Raw genomic sequence first — 23,056 nt, 5'->3', positions numbered from 1 at the left:
ACCCTCGGCATTGATCACCCCGAAACCATGGCCTCCGTGAATACTCCCATATCCAGTCACTTCTCTCCCAACATGGCCATTTAAATCTCCTCATAAGAAAATCTTATCTCCCAAAGGTATGACTTGAACCAAACTCTCTAGATCCTCCCAAAACCTTATCCACCGTTGATTTTGTTGTTTATGTGAATAACTCTTGATTTGAGTGGCTTTCAGTTTTAGATATGGGGATTGAGAGAAGTGGAGAAAACAAAATTCTTGGACTGAGATTCACTTCAATTCACCTTCTGTTCCATATGCTTCAATTTTTAGCTTCTATTGTTTGTTGCACGGATTGGTGTTCTTTACATACTTGTAAATGTTTACACATGACAACTTGCTTCTATTTTTTAATGTGTTTTCTGTTTCTACATGACAGTCTTCCTGTTAAGAAAGGAGTGGAGGAACATGATAATCAACTTGAGGCATTAGACTCAATGAAGCTGGTATAGTGAACCATTCATGATGCTGAAATAACAATTTTTTTTCTTTTTCATTTTTTACATAAAATTTAATTGTGTAAATGGTATATATGATTTGAGATAGAGAGTTAGTTAATCTGTTTGCATTTTGTTGAGACATTAATGATCTGTGACATCATTGGATATAGTACCCCACATACAACAAATTCCATTTGAGTAGCAGGACTTTTGTGACTCTTAACAAGTATGGGTTTGATTTGGTTACAGGATATGGGTCACCTCACAGAATGCACTAAAGCTAGAAATGAAGTCCACACTACTCTCAAGCAAGAGGTACAATACAATACCATAATTGTTATTCGTCATGACTCATGACTCATGACTTTACCTTTTTACTGCACTATATAGCCTATTTAGCCATGATCACTTTTGGTCTTTTCTTTGTATGCTACTTTTGGTCTTGTGTTGTGTTGTATTGTGCTTTCTCTTTTAATAAATAGTATTCATAATCCATATAGTATAATAAAGAGAAGATAAAGGGATGATATACTGATGCACACGCTGCCAATTGCAGCTTCTTTTGGCAGTGAATAGAGTAGTCCATGTTGTTAATTAATTAAGGAGAGATCGATGTGATGAATCAGAGTTCAATCATGTCCTGCATTTATTATGTATTGGTAATGCCATAATTAAAACAGACACATAATATATTCTTCTTTTTCACTTAGTTTGTTTACCCCTTCTAGCTCTCATCTTACACTACTTTACCACTTTAATTTAATTTCTCATGCTCTCTGGAATTGCTTCATATGAACTAAATGAATCTGTCATTGCATTAGTGAAGCATTTTATGGAAAGCAAGAAGCCAAGCCAGTTGCATCCATCTGCCCTGGCCAACAGATTTTAGCTGCTGCAGATGTGCTCAAGGTACCCTTAGATCATGTTTGATATATTTCACATTTGTTTCTCAATGACCACTGAAGTTGAGCTGTGTAGGCAAAATATGTGGTGTCTACATTGATTTTATTCTCAAATTAGCATGATGTAAACTGTTCACATTAATTTGTTGACGCTTTAAACACAATTAAATGTGGGAAGATATACTTTTTGCAACTTGTGTGAGTAGGTCTTTATGTGTGCTTAATGGCATACATATTGATTTTTAGCAATTCACAAATGGCATAGCTTGGTCAATTTTTATATTTAAATGTTTATTTGTCTTGTTATCTAATATTCTGTATAAATTGTATTTCTATATTTAAAAGTTTATTTGCATTAATTGTTTACTATTTTTCAAATTAAAAAAATAATTAAAAAATATAGCTATTAAAATCGACAACCGTGTTGTCGCTTTTTAAATTTAATATAATAATTAAATCGACGGCCATTGTGTCGATTTTAATGAATCAAATATCGACAGAAACGCCGTCGATTTTATATAATAATATCGACGGCAAGATTGTCGATTTTATTAAATCAAATATCGACACAAAGGCGTCGATTTTAAATAATAATATCGACGGCGATGTTGTCGATTTTAATAAGTAGACAAAATTTCCAAACTCATATTATAGACGAAAATGATGTCGATTTTATTAAATTATTATCGACGGCTACGCGAGCCATCGATTTTATTAGAATTTTGAAAAATCGACAAGCTTAATAGCGACCATCTCCGTCGTCCATTTTGCCGTCAATTTTTAATATTATCGACGGCTTAGCCGTCGATTTGGCCGTCGATTTTAACGATGTTTCTTGTAGGGCGATAATGTTTATAACATCTTTTATTGCTAATGAAGATTATTCTTATTATGATGATTTATGGAATTTTGTTATCTGATTGTTGCTGATGGTTTTGATGATGTTGTGGAAGAAGTTTTTGGAAATGGTGTTGTTGCTGAATTGGTGTAAGAATAGAAGGTAGCAAACATGAGTAGAAAGAGGGAAAGGACAACTGAACATGCTTATTTTTTGTATAGTTGATAGTCAAAAGATGAAAGTGAATCAATTTAGTTTAATTCTTATGAATGAAAGGTAGTTAATTTAGGATATAATTCATCTATTATGGAGATAATAGATCTTTCATCTTATTTTTTTTAATTCAATTTTATGCCAAACCTTTATGAATATACTCTAAATTATTGCATAGATCCGCTTGTGATGAGTTATGAATTATGGACCAGTAACATTTTGCATGTTACATCAGTAAAGTATGAATCTTGTAACTGAAGAGCATATACAAAATCTTAGGTTAGTTCTTGTTACAATTTTGAATTATTATTATTATTATTATTATTATTATTATTATTATTAGTAACCTGTACTTATATACGTTGCTTAGAAATAATATGAGTCTTGTAACTGAAGTACATATACAAAATCTTAGGTCAGTTCTTGTTACAATTTTGAATTATTATTATTATTATTATATTATTATATATGTTTAGTAACTTGTACTTATATACGTTGCTTAAAAATAATTTAAGATTGTAGAAATGATTAGGAGGCAAAATGTTTATTAATTAGTTATGAAATTAATGACACATTTAATAAAGATACATCTAAGCAAGTTTTAAATAGAAGACGAATTCATTAAAGACACATCTAACGAAAGACACATTCGAATAAGTTTTAAACAGAAGATACATCTATTAAAGACACATTTAAAGAAGTGTAAAACAAAAGATATATTTATTAAAGAAACTTCTAATAGAAGACACATTTATTGAAGACATTTCCAACAGAAGACATATTCAAACAAATTTTAAACAGAAGACACATACAATAGAAGACACATCCATTAAAAATAAAGTAGGGGATGTGGCTGCGCAATAAAAATTTTGGGTAAATTAGGTTTACAATAGTAAATATGAGACATTAGAATTAACCTTGGGTAATTAGGAATGTGACTTTTTAAATGAAATGGATTTTAGAGTTTAGCCTAATTAAAATTAGTAGGAGTTGACAATTTTTATTGGTTACGTAATGAAATTGATAAAATATTTTGACGTTGACAAAAATAACTTTCACTTTTATTATCAATAAAAATATTCTTAATTAAAATAAAAAATGTCAAAACTGGACGTCCGTAGAAAAAAGTGGTTCGTTAGTGTTTTATACCGACCTGGCAAACGAAATGGTCTATATAGTCCGTTTTATATTTAGGAGAGGATTTGTTTGGGTGAGCTTTTGAAAAAAGATCTTTTTTTTAGTTATTTTTTTTAAAAATTTTATAGAAAAGTAAAAGTAATTTTATATTTGAATATCTCATGTAAAAAGATATTTTTATTTATCAATTATGTTTAGGTATAACAATATAAAAGTACTTATTTATTTATTTATTTATTACATGAAAAATATCTTTTTTAAAAATAAAAATCTTCAAAAAAAATATAAATTATAATTTTTCAAAAAAAATATTTTTTTGTTTTTTTAGTATTTTTATTTTTACTACTAAAAATTTGTTAAACATACTAAAAATAAAAAAAAATCTTCATAAAAATAAAATTTTTTTATCAAGATAATAACATACAAACAAACACTTACTCCCCAATTTATAAAAAACTTTAAATTTTTAGTTCTTTAATTACAAACCCTAATCCTAATTGAATCTCAATTATAGGATTCTATTTTCCAAATAAATCACAACCTACTCTTAAATCACTCTTATCTCAGCCTCCATCCCTCTACTTTTGCAGTGCCATAGCCACCCTTGCTAACTTGCTACCGAAACTTGGTGTTTTTCTTTGTCCAATATTAAAAATTACTGCACAACAACCAACAACCACTACAACACAACAAAGGAGTGAAAAGCACATAAAAAGAAGAGAAGATCTTAGGATAAAGAAGAAAGAAGAACGCAACCCAGTTTCGTTAGATGGCTTAAGAATTTCTCCTTGTCTTTATAAACACACGTATATTGCAAGCAAGTGAAGCAACTAAAGCAAGACCACATAGTTATGCATATAAATGCCTCATTTAGGAACAAGGAATGAAGAATAAGTAGAGCCGACAGATAACCGATCCACCAAATTAGTTAGAACCACCGTAACATTGGACACGTTCAAGTATATACAAGCGACTAAAAGAAGGCCACGTAGATTTTTTCTCTCCATGTCTTTTGAACAAATAAAAAACTATATACGAAAAGAAACATGCTGCATACACATAAAACCTCAACCAGACATGGGGCATGAAGAATAAGTAGAGCCTACTATTACTATTTCTAGCTAGCATCATGGTAATGTCTGCGCTACTGAAGTTCCTCTTCCCACCGCCGCCGTCTCTGGTGGTTTCAGCCTTGTCCGTGGTGAACCTGGTGTCGCTGACGAGCGGAGGGTTCTCGGAGATGAGAGGGAAGCATATGAATTATTCCAAATTCTGGAATGCCACCACCGCCAACTCTGCTAAACAGATCAAGCTGTCAAGCAGAGCTGCGATGCTGATGCTCTACACTCCCGCCTTTCTTGCCGGTGTCGCTTCGTTCTTCATCTTCCCTAACGAGGGGCTCAGATCTACCCTCCTCCAATCTGCTCTCACCCTCCATTTCTTCAAGAGAGACTTAGAGGTAGTAAATTAATAAATGTTCAAAACGGCCACAAATCTATTCAAAAAACACAAAACTTTTTTGAAACTAATAACTAGTGGCAATAACTTCGTATCATATTATCTTCAATAGTAAGTCCTGATAGAGTGTTTGAATTTTGAATTCCCTTTAACATGGAGGCTACATTCTTAGAGGGAAATTGTTGTAGCTTCATGTCATTGTGGGGAGAGAGGAGGCATTGTCAGAGAGAAGGGAGATCTTCTCGGGGAGAGTGAGGATGGTGGCTCTGGCGGCAATAGTAGAGGAAGGATGCATGGTGGACTGGTGGTGGCCATGCTGGCGGCGTGGTGGAGGATTGAGGATTGAGGTGGAATTTACTTTAGATTAGAGAGTAATTTAAAATTTTTCAATAATTTTGTTAGGATTTAGATAATCTTATCAAAATTATGTTTAATATATATAAATTTTATTGTATTTTTTTCCAGTAGATTTGATAGTATTCTGATAATTCAAAAGTAGAAAATGGTACTATGGTAGTTTATCTATTCTTTAAACACATTCAATTTTTTTTCGTTTTTTAGGGTTTATATTCTGAGAGAGAGTATTTTGGCGAAGCTGGCGTTTCGATTCTTGACTTCAGCATGAGAAAGTAGAGAAAATCATGAATTTCCTATTTCGGAGAGATGGGCCTATTATGACGAACTCTTGATAAGGTTAATTCCATTCCGGGGTCGAGTAGTCTTAGACTTTTGGTGAAAGGACTAAGGAATCACAAATTGGTAACGGTCATTATTTACTTGGAAATTGTGATCAATTTCTTGTAATAAAAGAAACAACAGTTTGCTGTTTGGTTGGATATGAGTGATTAACTGATTATTGTTTAATATATATGTGTTAAGCATTCTGCTTATGTTCTTTTCCTATTAAAGAATCTTTTGATTCTCATAAATTTTAAGAAATGCTGTTTGATTGTGCTGTGTAGGTATTGTTTGTCCACAAATATAGTGGCTACATGTATCTTGATTCTGCAATCCCCATCACTCTGAGTTATTTTATATCAGCTGCAACTATGACCTATAGTCAGCACCTAACGGTAACAGAGGGGCTTCCACAGCCACAAATTGATCTCATGTACCCTGGGGTTGCGGTGTTCCTCATTGGTATCATTGGAAACCTCTACCACCATTATCTCCTTTCGAAACTGCGAGGGGTGGGCGAAAAGGAGTACAAGATTCCAAAGGGTGGCTTGTTTGGGCTTGTTATATGCCCTCATTACCTCTTTGAAATCACTATGTTCTACGGGATTTCAATGATTTCTCAGACTGTGTATTCATTGTGTTTTACCATAGGCACCACTTTCTATTTGGTTGGAAGGAGCTATGCAACGAGGAAATGGTATCTCTCTAAGTTTGAAGATTTCCCTAAAAATGTTAAGGCTGTTATCCCATTTGTCTTCTAAATGTTGCTAGGAACGGTTAATTCATGAATGAATTGCAGGTCTTATGTTGGATACATTGCAACTACACTCTCTTCGGCTGATCAAATGTGTTTTGTTAATTAGGTCTTAGTCATATATTTTTTATGTATTTGAGGATGTCTCATCCTCTTTTGTACATTATTTCTCTTAATAAAATTCTTTTTTTTTTCTATTAAAATAAAAAAAGTATATTGCAATACAACTAACCTGTCTAACCACCTCAAATGTCAGGTGAACTTTCTAAAAAATTTTTACAGCTTTGATTGCAGCCACCGAAGAACATAAAGGGCGTTCAAAAATACCGAAAGCTACTGATGCAAGTAACCAAATTTTATTGGATGCTATTTACATGCTTTTTAAAAGATTGTACTGCAGGCTTTGATTTTTGATGTTGATACAATGAAACATGAAGACACTACTGCACTGATAATTGGTAAATTTGAAGATGCTTTCAAATAATAGGTTCATTAGGTAATTTGTGGAACCTTCTTTTTCAAAAAACTAAGTGTTTATCTGTTTGAATTCTTCTAGAAAGAAATAATTTGACTTCCCAAAGTAGTTTTGGTAAGAGTTTAGACTAGTTGTTTATGTCCACAATGCTTTAGGAATTGAACAACAGGTTACTCCATATATATGGGTCAGTTTATTCCGCAGTCACCTATTTTCATTGGAAAAATAACTAAATTAATAAAACACAACACCTTAATTTGAGTTCTTTCTGATTTATTGGCAAAAAAAAAAAAAGAGTTACTGGAGTCTAGAGTTTAATTCTGGTACAAGGTTTTGAGGAGTGAATTTTGTCAAATAGAAAATTCACTTAATAATTTCAATGCCAAAATTTTTACTGATTGATAAGGTGGGCCTTAATATGAGTTCGACAAGAATATTCAATGAATAAAAAAAATTTCTATTTAACATGGTCTATTATGCGTTTGTTTTTGAAAACAAATCAAGACAAGATAGTGAGAACAAAACATAAAAGACAGAGTACAAAATTTTGTGTTCTTGTATTCTGTTTAGTGATAAACTAGAACAAATTATGAAAATCCAATTTATTCTCTTTTTTTTTCATTAAAAAACTTTGAGATGAAAAATATAATAATAAAAAATATAATTATGAAAAATTAACAAGAATAATGAAAGAAAAATAAAAAATAAGTTGTATTCCTTGTTAGTGTCTCTGTGTCCTTCCAGTTAGGATGGACACAAAATATACTAATTCAGTGTCTCTGTCCATGTCTCTTCTATCAAACACGATTTTGTATCTCTGTATCCATGTGTCAGTATCCTATCTCTATAAACAAATGCACCCTAATCTTTCCGCAGATAAGATTTACTCCTCATTTGTCCTTTGTTTCTTTTGATTCCTTTTTCCTTACTGTTTTCAGTCTCAACAAAATTGAACACAAATAATTTGCTTTCACCTTATGTCCCTTTCAGTGTTCATTTTGTGTCTAAATATGACAAATGTATAAAACTAAATTTCTTAGTTGAAGTTGACATGCAAAATCCTTTTCTTCAAGTGCACTAAGTCTTTAAACTAGCAAGTGCACAAAAAGATATTAGTTTGTTAAGTATGAAAGTCATATTTTATCATATGATGCGTGATTGCTAAGAGATTCTATTCTAAAATATGCATACACCAAACTTGAACTTTAATTAAAAAATAATCGATTAAAATGCTTAGATTGATCAATACAATTACTTTCTTTTTTAATATTGTGTATACTTATATATTTTGGATTGCTTTTATAGCAGAATAATAATAATAAAATGATTCATATAAGGAAGATGGAGGGGCTGAAATGAAGGACAAACCGTTCGATCCATGCCTTGTCATTCTTGTATCGAAGGAGGAGTTTGATGAGTGATACAAGCTATAGAAAGCGGTTCGGATAGTTAAAGTTTTGGATAAGAGAATTGGTTTGGGATTCATGGAGCAACGCCTCAACCAAGTTTGATGAGTGTGACTATTTTTTAGTTCACTTTTCAGATGAGGAGGATTACAACCATGCCCTACTTAACGGACCATGGATGATAGCGAAGCATTATCTTATAGTGCAGAGATGTAGATCCTTTTTCTTTTACTCTGAGAAGGAAGTCAAAAAGACTGCTGCATGGATTTGTATTCCAAACTTGACTATATAATTATACAACCATCATTTCTTATAGCGGGTGGAATCATCGATTGGTAGCATATTGAAAATTGATCATACCACATTTATCCACTCGAGACAGATTTGCAAGGATATGTGTGGAAATTAATTTATCTAAAAAGCTAGTTCCCCAAATTTCTATCCTTGAAAGCGCTCTTATAAAGGTCTTTATCTCATATGTTTCAACTGTGGCAATATGGTCATAGAGTATAACTATGTAGCAAAAATCTAATGGATGACTCAACGATGTCAAAAACGGTAGAAGAGCCTGACGTTGGCAATCCTAGCCAGAATCTCATCCCCAGTGAGAAATTTTTTTAAAATATTGATGGCACACGATCAAAGCGTGAATCCCATTGGGTCTTAGATGATGGTCAAATGGTATAGTAGGAGAAAGCAAGAAAGATACGTTCAAGATATAGGAAGAGTATAGTTTTGGCAACCGATTCCCTCAAATTGAGTGAAGAAATGAATGAGTGGTCATACAAATTGGGTTGAAGGCAAAGCAAGCTTAGCGAATCTAAGGCCTGTTGTTTCCATTCAAAATAGAATAGGGACTCGAAAAAAATCCAAGGAAACAAAAAAGTAATAATGCCCAAAATTGGGTCTATCTTATCTGCCAACAGCTTCAAGCCTAAACAGAAACAAATATAGAAAGTTGTTGAGAAAAACCACGGGAATAAATTCTCTCAATTTTTTTAACAATTGAGAGAGTAAAGTATGATTTTTTTACCATTAATTTTATAAATGAGATAAAAAAAATGATAAAGAGAGTAATAAAGAGTTAAAAATTACACTTTACTCTCAATTTTTTTAACAATTGAGAGGATGCATTCCCAATCTCTCCTCTTGAAAGGAACCTTTGCAAATGTTCCTAAGTTGGTATCGCAAACGAAAAACCCCAACACTGAGGCCATGGAAACTGCCATATCAGAGAGCATGAGAGAGTATAACAAGCAACAGATGGAATCTAAAATTGAAAAACATGCGGTGAAGAACACTTTCATCCTACAAACCCCCTTGCCCACAAAGTCGGCGGTGGTGGAAATGGGTAAAAGGCATGAGGTTCTGCCAAAGAAGCCACCAAATATTAATATGAAGGCCTCATGTTCAACTCTAAATAGTAAAAGATTTAATCTCTTCGTGTCAAGGTGACGGTGCCAATTTGGCCGCTACATAGGTTTGTTTGCCTTGACCTTTTTTATCGAGCATTTGGTTATCCATGATATAACGTTTGGAATTGTCGAGGGGCTGGGGGGAAGATTTTTTTCACTCTAATTAGAGATATTAGAAGAGAATATGCTGCCAAATTTTTAGTTCTGTTGGAAATTCATGTTACTGGAAACAATGATTAAGTAGTTAGGGATAAAATGGGTCTAGATGGTTGTTTCATTGAAGAAGCAAGGGGATATTTAGGAGCTATTTGGTGTCTCTAGGACTCAAGTATTTAGAAGGTTGATGTCCTTCATCCTAATATGCAACAGGTTCACATGAGAGTCTCTGGTGCCAATTTTGGTTCGTGATTGCTAACGACAGTCTATGGTAGTCCGCAGCATTTGGTGGCAGGTATTGATCAACCTTGGTGCTTTATTGGGGGACTTTAATGCGATACTCCATGATCATGAAAGAAGAAGGGTTGTACCAAATTTTGGCCATGGGACATTCTTAGATTTTCAAGCTTGCATTTTAGATTGTGGATTGGTGGACTTGGGTTCGATAGATGGCCTTTCACCTAGAAACGTGGAAACCTTGTGGAAAGACTGTACCGGGGACTCAATAATCATGATTGGCAAATAGCCTTTCCCGAAGCAAGAATTAAGCATCCACTAATGATGAAATCCGATCATTCTCCTCTCTGCCTTTCTTTCACTTTTGCCTCTTCTCCAAATAGAAGACGAAGACCTTTTAGGTTTGGTACTGCCTGGATGTCTCATTCGAATTTTAAAAATCTTTTTAATAGAAGCTGGAATATGGAGAATTTTTGGGTTAATTACATTGCAGACTTTCAAAAAGATTTAAAAGAGTAGAATCACAATATTTTTGGCAACATTCAGCAAAGGAAAAGCAAAATTTTCAGAAGGCTTCAGGGAATAAATGCAAGTCTTAATGTAAACAATAATCACTTTCTTGAAAAATCACAGTTTGAATTGTGGAAGGATATAAAGAAATCCTTTCTCAAGAGGAGATGCTCTGGTTCCAAAAGTCTAAGTGCCAATGGCTTGAATTCGGTGACTGTAATACCAAATACTTCCATGGCACTACCATGACGAGAAGGAAAAGGAATAAGATCAAGGCTCTTCAAGATGATGGTGGTAGTTGGATTTCAGATTAACAAGCTCTCTAGATGATATGTACAAATTTCTACTTCGAGCTTTATATAGACAACTTTCCAAATGTCCCTTATATCTTTAATCATGCATTTTCTTTGCTTAGTCAATCTGATATTAATTCGTTAAGTGCTAATGTTTTTCATGTTGAAATCAGGAGCTCTATTTTTAGTATGGAAAGCTTCAAGGCACCATGGAAAGATGGCATCCAAGCCATTTTTTATCAGACTAATTGAAAAACTGTGGGTCTTGAACTATACAATTTTGTGAAAAATATTTTTAAAAATCTTTAGGAGGTCAGAGGCATAAATAAAACTATCATTACTCTTATTTCCAAGGTTGAATTGGTGATGAATTTAAAGCAAACGAGGCCTATCAGTCTTTATAACATACAAAGTCTTTACAAAGATTGTGGCTGGAAGGCTAAGAAATTTAATGGAGAAGATGGTCATGCCTATCTAATGCAATTTTGTTCCTGGGAGGCATAGCTCAGATAGTATTATTATTACTCTAGAAGTTATTCACTTTATGAGAGCAAAAAAGGGTAAAAAAATGATGGATGACTATTAAGATAGATTTGGAAAAGGCCTATGACAGATGAAAGTGGGGTTTTATTAAGGATACTCTTATAGATATTAGTTTTCCTTTTCACATGATAAATTTGATCTATACTTGCATATCTACTGCTAAGATGAGGGTCTTGTGGAATGGGGAGACCTTTGATGAATTTAACCCATTTAGAGATATTTTCATCAAGGTGATCTTTTATCTCCCTACATTTTTATCTTATGCGTGGAGCGTTTGTCACAACTCATTAGTGTTATTAACTTATTATCGACAATAAATTTTGGAGAGCTATTCACATTAATAAGGATTGATCGAGCCTTTTTCATCTTCGCTTTGCGGATGATTTGATCCTTTTTGCCAAAGCAACACTGGAACAAGTAGAGGTTATCAATAGAGTTTTGGAAACTTTTTGTAATAGCTAAGGCCAAAAAGTCAACAACGAGAAAATTAGAATCTTTTTCTTAGATAATGTTGGAAATACAGTTAAAAAAGAAATTAGCAAGGTTCTACAATTCTCAAGGCCTAATGATCTCGGTAAATTTCTTGGCGTGCCTCTCTTACACTCTATAGTCAATAAGGATACCTACAAAGAGGTCATTAATAAGTTGAATAGAAAACTCAACAATTGGAAGACCTCGTCTCTATCCCTTGCAAGGAGAAAAATTTTGGTGAAATCTACCCTTTCTTCCATTTTTTTCTATACTATGCAAACTGCTACTTTACCTATTGCTACTTGTGATATGATTTATCGTAAATGCAGGAATTTTTTTTGGGAGAAACAGAACACACACAAAAATTCATTTGCTTAATTGGAATACTATCTCAAATCCAAAAGCTAAAGGGGGTCTAGCGATCAGACATGTAAATAAACTTAACCATACTTTCATGATAAAGATAGGATGGAGCTTGGTGGAAAAAAAGGATAACATGTGGGTGATGATTCTGAAGCCAAAATACAAACGTGGGATGGATATTATTCTTAACATTAAAAGAATCAGAAAGGAATCTAATCGTTAGAAGAGAGTCTGTTCAGCCTGAAATGATGTGGAGAAGAATACAATATGGCATATAGGGAATGGCAATCAGATTAAGTTCTAAGAGCATTCTTGGGTGCCAAAAATTGGAAGATTATTGGAAAATCTTGCCTCTTAAACCTTGAACTCTTATGACTTATCTTTAGTTCTGAATGATTTCCTTTCTGTTTCAGGTGACTGGGATGTGAGAAAATTGAAGGAATGGCTGTCGGATCAGTTAGATAACAAAATCATAAGCTTGTTAACCCCGTCTCCCAGGAAAGGCCCAGACAGCATTACATGGAGTCTATCATCGGATGAGACTTTCAACTTGAAGACTGCTTACCAATTTCCCATGGACGCTCCCAGGCCTCCAGATCAACTTTTCAAACATACTTGGAACTGAAAAGGCTCGAAGAGAATTAAATTATTCATTTGGCTAGCCGCACCAAAAGCCCTTCTTACAAATGCGAAAATAAAAAAGATGACATTTGGCAGATTCCTCTCAATGCCAGAGATGCAATTTGAGCGACAAAACTTTCCTTCATAGACTTCGCGATTGTTCGTTTTCTAGAATAATTTGGCAAGGTTTGCATAATTAAAACCACATTGGAGATTTCTTCATCTTGAATAATCGAGATTGGCTCATTACTAATCTCTCTAGGAGGAATGAATGGTCGTGTCTTCTTGGTATCACTATAGCACCACTCTAATTTTTTCAGAATAAATTTGTTTGAAAGAAGCATCACCAATCCAACGTCTGTTATCGCTTTCATTAAGACCCGATCATATGAAATTCTGCACACCTTTAAGGTGAAGACATGTCCTTACAGCTTGGGTTTAAGGAGTAATAAACTTGTTAAATGGAACCTTCCACATGAAAACTTTATTAAGTTGAATGTGGACAGATCCTTTTATTCTAGTAATAATAATGCAGCGTGCGGCGGAGTGTTTCGTGATAACTGTGGCAGGTTCATCAAGACTTTTTCCTGCAATATAAGAGGTTGCTCTATCACCCATGCAGAATTGTGGGGAATTATGAAAGGCATTTAAATAGCTGCTGCAAATGATCTTAGAAATGTCATTGTGGAGTTTGATTCCCAAGTTGCTACCAAGATGGTTAGAGAAGAATGTGTATCATCCCACTTGTGCTCTCTTCTCCTAGAAGACATCAAAATCCTAGCGGCTCATGTTCATAATCTAAGCTAGACACATACTCTTAGAGAAGCTAACACAGTTGCAGATCTTCTTGCTAAGAAGGGATGAGCTACCCTATGGATTGCATATCTTTGACGTTGCAACTCCTAATATCAAACATGCCCTGTCCTATGATGTCTTTGATACTCTGAGATTAAGGCAGGTTACTTAGTTTTTTGTTTGTTTATTTGGTTTTCTTTCTTGTCTTTTCGGGTCTTTAACCCTCCTATTCCACCTAAAGAAATATTTTAATAAAAAATTCTCAAAAACTTTTTGGCAACCACAAATTTAAACGAGGCTTTCAATGTATAATAAGCATTAAATAGGAATTTTTACCCACTTCACCTTGAATAACACAAACTACTGAAAACCTATCAAAAAACACACTTAAAAATGTTGTAGAAACTGCAATAAGATCAATATGATACTTCACAAACCAACTAAAATAGTCTTTTGACATTTCAAATTAGCATCATACCTAATATCCTTCCATCATAAATTTCAATAAGATGCAATTGATCCCTGCAAGTTCCAAAATAATTATCTTCCTCCTTTGACCCAAGTTGTTTTTTGATTTTTGTGGTGGTGGCGTATCTTTTATTTTTTACTCAAGCTGCTTTCGAAACCAAAATTCAAAAAATTGAATTGAACCGGTCAATTGAACTAAAAACCGTTGGTTTTAGTAGCTCGGCTAATAGTGAAAACTGCAAGTTTTAAAAACCGATAAAAAATTGTTAAAACGGTCAATCCAACCGAATCGAGACCTAGCAGTTTTTTTTTTAAATTTCAAACGATATTGTTTTGGCAATAAAAAAAAAGTAAACTACTAAAATAGTACATGAAAATTTACATCACTGGCCAAAAATCTCAAAAGATGATAACGACAAAAAAGTCATTCCAAAGATTTAAAAATATGACAAAAGAATCATATATTAATTTTAATGTATTGTCATTGTAAAGTAGTTTTATATGTACATCCAATTACGTAATGCCACACCAGTAAAAATTACCTTTTACATTGATCTCGTGAATGGTCATCTAAAAGAAATATATATATATTCTAAAAAAAATTTAGAGATAAGATTTTGATATAATTTTTTGCAGATATTATTAGAAAAATAAGATCTTTTCATCTTTAAAATTTGGTGGTTTTATACGAAGTGAAATTTTTTATTATCAATTGCCAATTTTTTTGTGTGCATCTTTTAAATATTTATTAAAATATTGCCACAAAAATTTAGATTAAATGAATAAACTATTTACTAAATTTAAAAATTTTGTCACTTAATAAAATATAATATTTATTAATTATTTTTATCACAATTTTAAATTATTCAAGTGTTTTGTCGAGGTGAATTTTAGCAATTTAGTCTATACTGGTCCAATTGCGGTTAATACTTAATAAAACGTCTCGTACGGTCTGACACACTCTGACCTGATAAGATTCAGGTTTTGGAAAAGGCATAGCACAAAGCGGGATTCGAAATCCCAAAATTTGCTTAAGTAGATGAGTGAGCTGACCACTCGACCAACCCAAATTAATTTGACCCAAGTTGTTTTATTGTGCTGAATATGTATCCTTTATTATGAGGCCCAATTGGTAGTTTGACAAGAATGTTTCTTAAACTGATTTTTAAATTCATCACTATACCAAAAAAATAAAATAAAATAAAATGAAAAGCTCCATGAAGGATTTTTTATTTTAATAAATAAATTAATTGTAATAATTACTAAAATAAATATTTTAAAAAATAATTAACGAAATAAATACCCTTCCCTTATCAAGTTTACACGGTAAATGAAATAATTTTGTACGTATCTCGTTCACATTGTAAACGAGATACGTGTATTTTTTCTCAATTTTCATATATCTCATTTACAGTATAAATGAGATACATGAAAAATTATATCGTTTACAGTGTAAACGAGATATATATATTTATAAATAATTAAATATAATTTTTAAAAATAATAAAAAAATTAATAATTTAAATTGGACCAAACTTTTAAAAATAGAACGTTTTAAATAATAAAAAAGATGGACAATTTTAAATAATAGGTAAAATAAGCAGTATATAAAAATTCTGTTTATTACATGGAAGTACATAAAAATTTAAAATATAATTTAAATAACTTTATCAGGAAGAATTTAATGGAGATGGATTGATTAGTTGGATAATTCTCATTAAAGAACAAGAGTCAATCCTTTTGTTTGCTCTAGCTACAGCACACTTATATAATTGAGTCACATTATAACAAATTTTGTATAACCAACTTGAAGTAGAAAAGATTCCATATTCTATGCTAACAGAGTCGTGATATTCATTAAGTGGGTCATCAAATAAATTATGTATATTTAAATTATATTTCAAATTTTTATATACTCCTATGCAACAAACGAAATTTAAAATATATAATTTAAATTTAAAAATTAATACTCAAGAGAGTACATAAAAAATTTAAAAATTTTGTCATTTAAAAATTTGAAATATTATCTGAATTACTTTAGTGTAAAAATTTTATCAGTTAAAAATTATATATTAATTAAAAATTTAATAGACAAATTATATCTCAGTTAAAAATTTAAAATATTATTTGAATTGATTTAGTGTAAATCCTAATAAAAAACGTCAATGGATGGAAGTAGGGATGTCAATGGGGCAGGGCGGGCGCGGGGGATGCCTCCCTGCTCCCCATTTCCACCCTCAGATTTGCTCCCCATCCCTACCCCCATTTCCCGCCGTGGGGGAATATTACTCCCCATCCCCATTTCCTACGGAGCCACATTCCCCACAGGGACCCATTCCCCATCTACATAATAGTTTTAACTAATTATTAATTTCCATATGAATAGAGCGTATCTATCTTATACAAAAACTGCAAGATTTTATACAAAAAGTCTAAATGACACGATGGTGACTTCTTTCGAAATAACGCAATGGGAGGACGCAACGACGAGCCAAAGGAAAAAGCAATGGACGAGGTGGGAGACGCGGCAACAGAGAATGGACACGACGGCAGAGTTACAAAAAGGATCGCCGCAAATAGAAATTATGACGTGGTAAGGGTAATGGCACGGTGAGGTGTGACGATGCGATGAGAAGGGTGACGATGCGGTGGTTGCAGAGAGGTTGGATGGAGTATGGACAGCTTTAGGGATCTCTGAATTGAAGAAGGGTTATGCAAATAAAGATTAGGAGTTTTGGGTTTCTATATATATGTGTGTGTGAGAAATGATTAAAAAACATATATGAGAAATAAACTATTAAGAATAATTCAAGGAATTCATAAATTTCGGGGAATAGCAGGGACGGGGCAGGGATCCCCGCTCAGGTCCCCGCACCTGCTTCGGGGGAATTTTGTCCCCTATCTCCATTCCCGTGGAAAAAATTTCCCACAATCGGATCCCCATTCGGGGCAGTCCCCGCAAGGATCTCCACGTCTCGGGAAATTTTGCCATCCCTAGATGGAAGTTAGCAAATGGAAGAAACAATAGTATTAATAGTGGGTTGTTGTCAATAGTGGGCAGTTTAACGTCTTATGTGTTTTGAAAGTAAACGTATTAACGTGTTTATTTTAAATGGACTGTCCATCTTCCCTGTTATTTAAAATATACTGTCTTCTTTTTTATTATTTAAAATCGTCCATCTTTTCTATTATTTAAAACATTCAACTTTTAAGAATTTGGTCCAATTTAAATTATTAATATATTTTTTATTTTACGAAATAAAAGAAAAATATTTATTTTGGTAAATATGTTTTAAAATATTTATTTTAGTAATTATTATAATTTATTTATTTATTAAAATAAAAAATCCGCTCCATGAGAAGAACACTGGAAAAATGATTGTAAAATAAAAAAGAGTGAATATTCAAACGCTGAATCATAAACCCTACCACCACTTTCATCCTTTGTCCCTATCCACATCCTTCTTGGCTTCTTCTGCTTCTTCATCTGCATTTCCTTTGAATTTGAAAGACGAAGGAGGAGTCATCTCCATCACAATCGCCATTCCAACACAGACGAGGACGACCAGGATCAGATGCAACTTCTCCGTCCACTCAAAAACTGACGCCATCACCAAGACTGAGCCCCACCTTGTCTGCACCTCCGTCAAAGCCTTTGCTCTATCAACCATCGCTAATCTTGGTCCCGGCTTCGACTTACTCAGCTGCGCCATTGATAGCCTCGGTGACACCGTCTCCCTCACTGTTGACCCACACGTCCACCCAAGAGAGATCTTCATCTTCGACATATCCAGTACGGGCAACAACATTACCAGGCTTATCAAAAACTCTCTCTGGAACTGCGTTGGGATCACCGCTCGAAGTCATGAAGATGCTTGGAATCCGCTCCGTTGGCCTGTCCCACTCTCTTCAAAAGGGTCTCCCCCTGGGAAGTGGCCTGGGGTCCAGCGCCACCGCCGTAACTATCGTGTTTGTCAATGAGATCTTTGACAACAAATTGGGGGTGCAGGAGGTCGTCCTGGCTTCCCTGAAGTTGGAGGAGAAGGTTTCCGGTTACCACGTCGACAATGCGGAGCTGGCAATCATGGGGGGTTCATGCTTATGTACTTTGAAAACCAGCCCTCTATATTAATACAATAAAAAATCCAAAAACAATGCCAAAAAACACTGCAAACTTCCATTATTGCAACATAAACTTCACGAGGGCCGAGGGGTCAAGGTAACTATGTGCATAAAAATCTGCAATTCAGTTCAACGGTCATAAAGCAACTCACTTCATGCTATATCACCAACTCACAGTAAGCTAAAAAATACCAGGAATTCCATTAACTTTAATTAGACCGCATCCAGGTTAAAATTTATGGTTTTATCCATAGTATCTTTTAACATTTTTTGATCAGTGCCTGAATATTTCCAATAACAAATTAGTAGTAACAACAAAAGAAATCCTTAAAGAAAACATTGTAGTACTTAACGCAGGCAAGAGAAGTTCTTCTTCTTCAAGGTCCAGTTCTCCATCTCCTCGTTGCAATGCATGTGTTCCGCCCTTATTCCCTGAGCCTCTTTTTGTCCGAGTTTCAGCCTCTGCTTTGCCGTGATTCTGCTGCGGTGTCGCCGAGGTTCTGTCGTTCAGCCACTATTCCACCGCTGTTAAGCCTCTGTTAAGCCATTTTGTTCGAGTTTTAAAGCTCTAGCAATCTCTCCTTCTCCCTATTCTGTTCGAATTTCAAAACGTGCTATAGCCTAAGGTGATTTCTTTTCCTTCTTCTTATTCTTTCTTGTATTAATTATTCAGTTAGTTTTATGCGATTGTTGTTTTGATGATCAATATGTTGTTTCAGTTCTTTGTTGCTGGCTTGCTGTAGTTTAAAGTTTTCATTGTTCTTGACATTTTGTTGTTAGATTGTTGTGTTGTTCTTGACCTTTTGATAATTTGCTAATTTTATAAATTATTTTTTGTTGTAGTTTGCTAATCTTGATTGGACAAAATGGCATTTTATGTTTGGTTGTATCTTTTGTTATTTGACTTTTAACTTTATATTTGAATTATAAGATTGTTATTCTGGTTGAATCATAATTGAATTAATTGAACCAATTAACTAATAAACTAGGAATTAGAACAGTTTGATTTGGTTTTTAGAATAGTAAGCCAATGAATATCTATTTTCCTTAACTAACACAGATAACTTTGTAATTTGGAAGGATCAAAAGCTAAACTAACACCAACAATGTTACTTTTATAAGAGGAATTTTACAATCTTTATGTGGATGCCAAAGAGAGCTAAAGTACAAGAACAATCCATTGCATGATTGCAAAATTTTGAAAATGTATGAACTGGGACTGAGAAAATTTATGAAAGTAATATATTGTATGGATTATATGGAATATCTATGTTTTACTAAGGCATGGAAAGACATGAACCTTTTTTACTAGAAATATAGCATGCCCAAAACATCCAATATAATTCATTTTCCAATAAATAACTTATGCTACTTGAAGGTGGTGAAATCATGATATCTATACTTAGTTAGTGTTTAATAATTGATGTGGATTGATGTAGGATTTGAGTACCATGGATCAGACTTGTTGGATGTTGCTTTTAATTTGGGTATAATTAAAGAATTGTTAGATGTTGCTTCTGATTTGGGTTTTTTATGGTATTACTTGATTTGAGTTTTATATAGCAGCAACAACAATGTATTATTAAGGACTTATTGGATGTTGCTTCTTATTTCTTTTGCAGGTTTTATTAAAGGATTTGGGCATGGTGTTGTGTAACTGTTTCTTGTGAACAAGCACTAGGTTTGTGTTGCCGAAAAACCAATCAAGATGGGAAAAAAGGTAAAATGATATTTACCGTTATCGACGTGTCATTCCACATGATCTTATTTTTGACTTACAACTATTGTTACCATTGCCAGAAATTATTAGAGTCATGATGCTTGCCCAACTACATTCGTGACATGATGAGCAAGCTAACTAAAAACAATGCCGTTGAGAAGCTTGCGGAGATTGATGAAATCAGATTCGGATTCTTCAGGCTTGTTCCGAATTGGTCTGTGAAGCAGGCCATCATGGTTCATCTAGCCGAGTCGTATGAAGTTAAGACAAGAACTTTTATACTCGACGTTGGCAACATCCGCCTCAATACCGAGTTAATCGGGTAGGTTTTCGACATTTCGTTTAGTGGTAAATTCCACTCTCCGAATTATGGTAAGTTCTGATCTTCGAATTACTTAGTGTGCCATAGGCATATTCGTACAAATATCATTGTGTATATATATTTTATCTTGCACTCATGCATGGACATGTTGTAGGCGATCCATTCCCATCCTTGGATGACACAAATTTGGCCCACATGGCCATCAAAAAGAGGTTCCATAGACGGACAACAACTGAACTCCGGGATTTGGTTTATAGTTGTCCTATGGCAATGGAATCAAACACGATGGAGTTTAGAAGATATTTCTTACTAGTGGTAATGAAAATGTTCTTGTGTCCTACAACATAATAGGTAATTTCGCCATGGCATATTTACTCCGTCTTAGATGTTTCTGATCCCAGAAGATTCATGCTATGTTTACAAACAGGAAGCTCCGCCGGTAGAGAGAGTGAGTAGGAAGCAATGGAAAGACGACCAACTGGAAGCACAACAAATCCACCTCTAACTAGAAAATGCTCACGGTGCACGGAGAGATCGAAAATTAGTCCGAAAGTGAGTATACATTTATGGTTGTGTATGAATTAAATTCTAGACTAACTTAAGTATTTTTCGAAGGTTGATTTCAATGAAATTGGATGTTTCTTTAGGTAACACATTCAATGTGCATAAAATAGATAAGCCAGTCAGCTACCAAGCAAAATGAGGGAGTTAAAAAGGATCGATCACGTAAGTCAAAACCAAAACCATCTGAAGAAAAAGATCTCCCAGTGAGCCCAGATGATGATGAGGACAATGAGCCTCTTGCTAAGAGGAGGCGCCGATTGTTTCACCAGGGAGTTGACCAACAGAAAATAGTTCGGAGACCCCTGACGACAATCATAATAAGTTTCCTATGCAGAACACTTTTTTGTGTGTCTATTTTGTTCGTTAGGGAATTAGGAAATGTATGCATACAAAATTTACTACTCTCTAACATTAGTTGATTTTGATGCAGTAATACTGAATTCTTGTCGATGCGAGACCCGGAGAGCAAAAGAATATGGGAATACCTTGAGCAATTCAATACACGGAGCCCCTGCAGATCGTGATGCCAACCACTCCGTCTTGTAGGACATCTAGTCCACCGAGCCACCAGATTTCACCCGAAATGACTCAGATGAAAAAGAACCCTACCCAGTGTACTCCTATAAAGGTGCATTCATTGCTAAAGGGTCGAAAGATCGATGAGGATGATGAGGAGAGAGTGCGACAATGGGCTGTCAATGCGTCGTTAGGGGAAGAGCAGGCCATGGCGTCGTATGAAGGAAGGCTACGTATAGTACTGTTTCGAGAGGACATGTGCACACTGCAACCCCGTCGCTGGATCAACAGCAATGTAAGTAGAACATGCTAACACTTTTCTAGAATGAACAGAGTTCTTAATAAATATAATCTCTTATAAAGATGACTGATGAGCGGATAATTTATACGCTTTTTGGCATTGTTTTTAGGTAGTTTTTAGTAGGATATAGTTATTTTTAAGGATTTTTTCATTAGTTTTTATGATAAATTCACATTTCTGGACTTTACTATGAGTTTGTGAATTTTTCTATAATTTCAGGTATTTTCTGGCTGAAATTGAGGGACATAAGCAATACTTTGATAGAAGGTTGACAAAGGACTGTTGATGCTGTTGGATTCTGACCTTTCTGCACTCGAAATGGATTTTCTGGAGCTACAAAACTCCAAATGGTGCGCTCTCAACGGCTTTGGAAAGTAGACATCCAGATCTTTCCAGCAATATATAATAGTCTATACTTTATTTGTGATTAGATGATGTAAACTGGCGCTCAACGCCAGTTCCATGCTGCATTCTGGAGTCAAACGCCAGAAACACGTCACGAACCAGAGTTGAACGCCAAAAACACGTTACAACTTGGCGTTCAACTCCAAAAGAAGCCTCTGCATGTGTAAAGCTCAAGCTCAGCCCAAGCACACACTAAGTGGGCCCCGGAAGTTAATTTCTGCATCAATTACTTATTTCTGTAAACCCTAGTAGCTAGTATAGTATAAATAGGACATTTTATTATTGTATTAGATGTCTTTGACCATTCGGTCTTTTGACCACACATCTTTGGTCTCAGTTTTATTCCATTATTTATCTTAGGAGACTATTGATCACGTTCATGGGAGCTGGCCATTCGGCCATGTCTGGACAACTATCACTTATGTATTTTCAACGGTTGAGTTTCTACACACCATAGATTAAGGGTGTGGAGCTCTGCTGTACCTCGAGTTTTAATGCAATTACTACTATTTTCTATTCAATTCAGTTCATTCCTATTCTAAGATATTCGTTGCACTTCACCATGATGAATGTGATGATCCATGACACTCATCAGCATTCTCACCTATGAACGCGTGACTGACAACTACCTCCGTTCTAGCTTAGACTGAGCGCATATCTCTTGGATTCCTTAATCAGAGTCTTCGTGGTATAAGCTAGAATTGATGGCGGCATTCATGAGAATCCGGAAAGTCTAAACCTCGTCTGTGGTATTCCGAGTAGGATTCAGGGATTGGATGACTGTGACGAGCTTCAAACTCGCGATTGTTGGGCGTGATGACAAACGCAAAAGAATCAAGGGATTCTATTCCGACATGATTGAGAACCGACAGATGATTAGCCGTGCCGTGACAGAGA

General features: G+C 34.3%; 1 protein-coding gene and 4 long non-coding RNA genes across 8 annotated transcripts; all 5 read left to right on the top strand.

The window, feature by feature from the left end:
* The first annotated feature begins 413 nt into the window (after positions 1–413).
* On the top strand, positions 414–2,632 carry LOC107466510 (uncharacterized). Its single transcript, XR_002367568.2, has 4 exons — positions 414–482; positions 726–791; positions 1,298–1,385; positions 2,335–2,632. It is a non-coding gene; the product is annotated as an uncharacterized LOC107466510 (long non-coding RNA).
* Positions 2,633–4,393: 1,761 nt separating this feature from the next.
* Positions 4,394–6,604, top strand: LOC107466595 (steroid 5-alpha-reductase DET2-like). The gene is made up of 2 exons (XM_016085593.3): positions 4,394–5,025; positions 5,987–6,604. Exons 1-2 carry the CDS (start codon positions 4,696–4,698, stop codon positions 6,461–6,463), a joined length of 807 nt encoding a protein of 268 aa, XP_015941079.1. The 5' UTR covers positions 4,394–4,695; the 3' UTR covers positions 6,464–6,604.
* Positions 6,605–9,469: 2,865 nt separating this feature from the next.
* On the top strand, positions 9,470–11,049 carry LOC110275238 (uncharacterized). The gene is made up of 2 exons (XR_002367567.2): positions 9,470–9,817; positions 10,122–11,049. It is a non-coding gene; the product is annotated as an uncharacterized LOC110275238 (long non-coding RNA).
* A 6,574-nt stretch (positions 11,050–17,623) lies between these two features.
* On the top strand, positions 17,624–20,369 carry LOC127741671 (uncharacterized). Of its 2 annotated transcripts, XR_008002821.1 has the most exons (4): positions 17,624–18,428; positions 18,689–18,957; positions 19,954–20,051; positions 20,132–20,369. It is a non-coding gene; the product is annotated as an uncharacterized LOC127741671 (long non-coding RNA). The 2 variants fall into 2 exon arrangements; XR_008002820.1 differs by having other exon boundaries at positions 17,624–18,957.
* Positions 20,370–20,532: 163 nt separating this feature from the next.
* On the top strand, positions 20,533–22,642 carry LOC127741666 (uncharacterized). Of its 3 annotated transcripts, none has more exons than XR_008002806.1 (5): positions 20,533–20,724; positions 20,801–20,925; positions 21,021–21,227; positions 21,368–21,748; positions 21,974–22,642. It is a non-coding gene; the product is annotated as an uncharacterized LOC127741666 (long non-coding RNA). The 3 variants fall into 3 exon arrangements; XR_008002805.1 differs by having other exon boundaries at positions 21,021–21,748; positions 21,974–22,104; positions 22,186–22,642; XR_008002804.1 differs by having other exon boundaries at positions 21,021–21,748.
* Positions 22,643–23,056: the final 414 nt, after the last annotated feature.

The sequence above is a fragment of the Arachis duranensis genome, chromosome 9, assembly GCF_000817695.3.
Source record: "Arachis duranensis cultivar V14167 chromosome 9, aradu.V14167.gnm2.J7QH, whole genome shotgun sequence".
Lineage (NCBI taxonomy): Eukaryota > Viridiplantae > Streptophyta > Magnoliopsida > Fabales > Fabaceae > Arachis > Arachis duranensis.
Note: the sequence above shows the minus strand (reverse complement) of the source record. Positions and strands in the feature narration are given on the sequence as shown.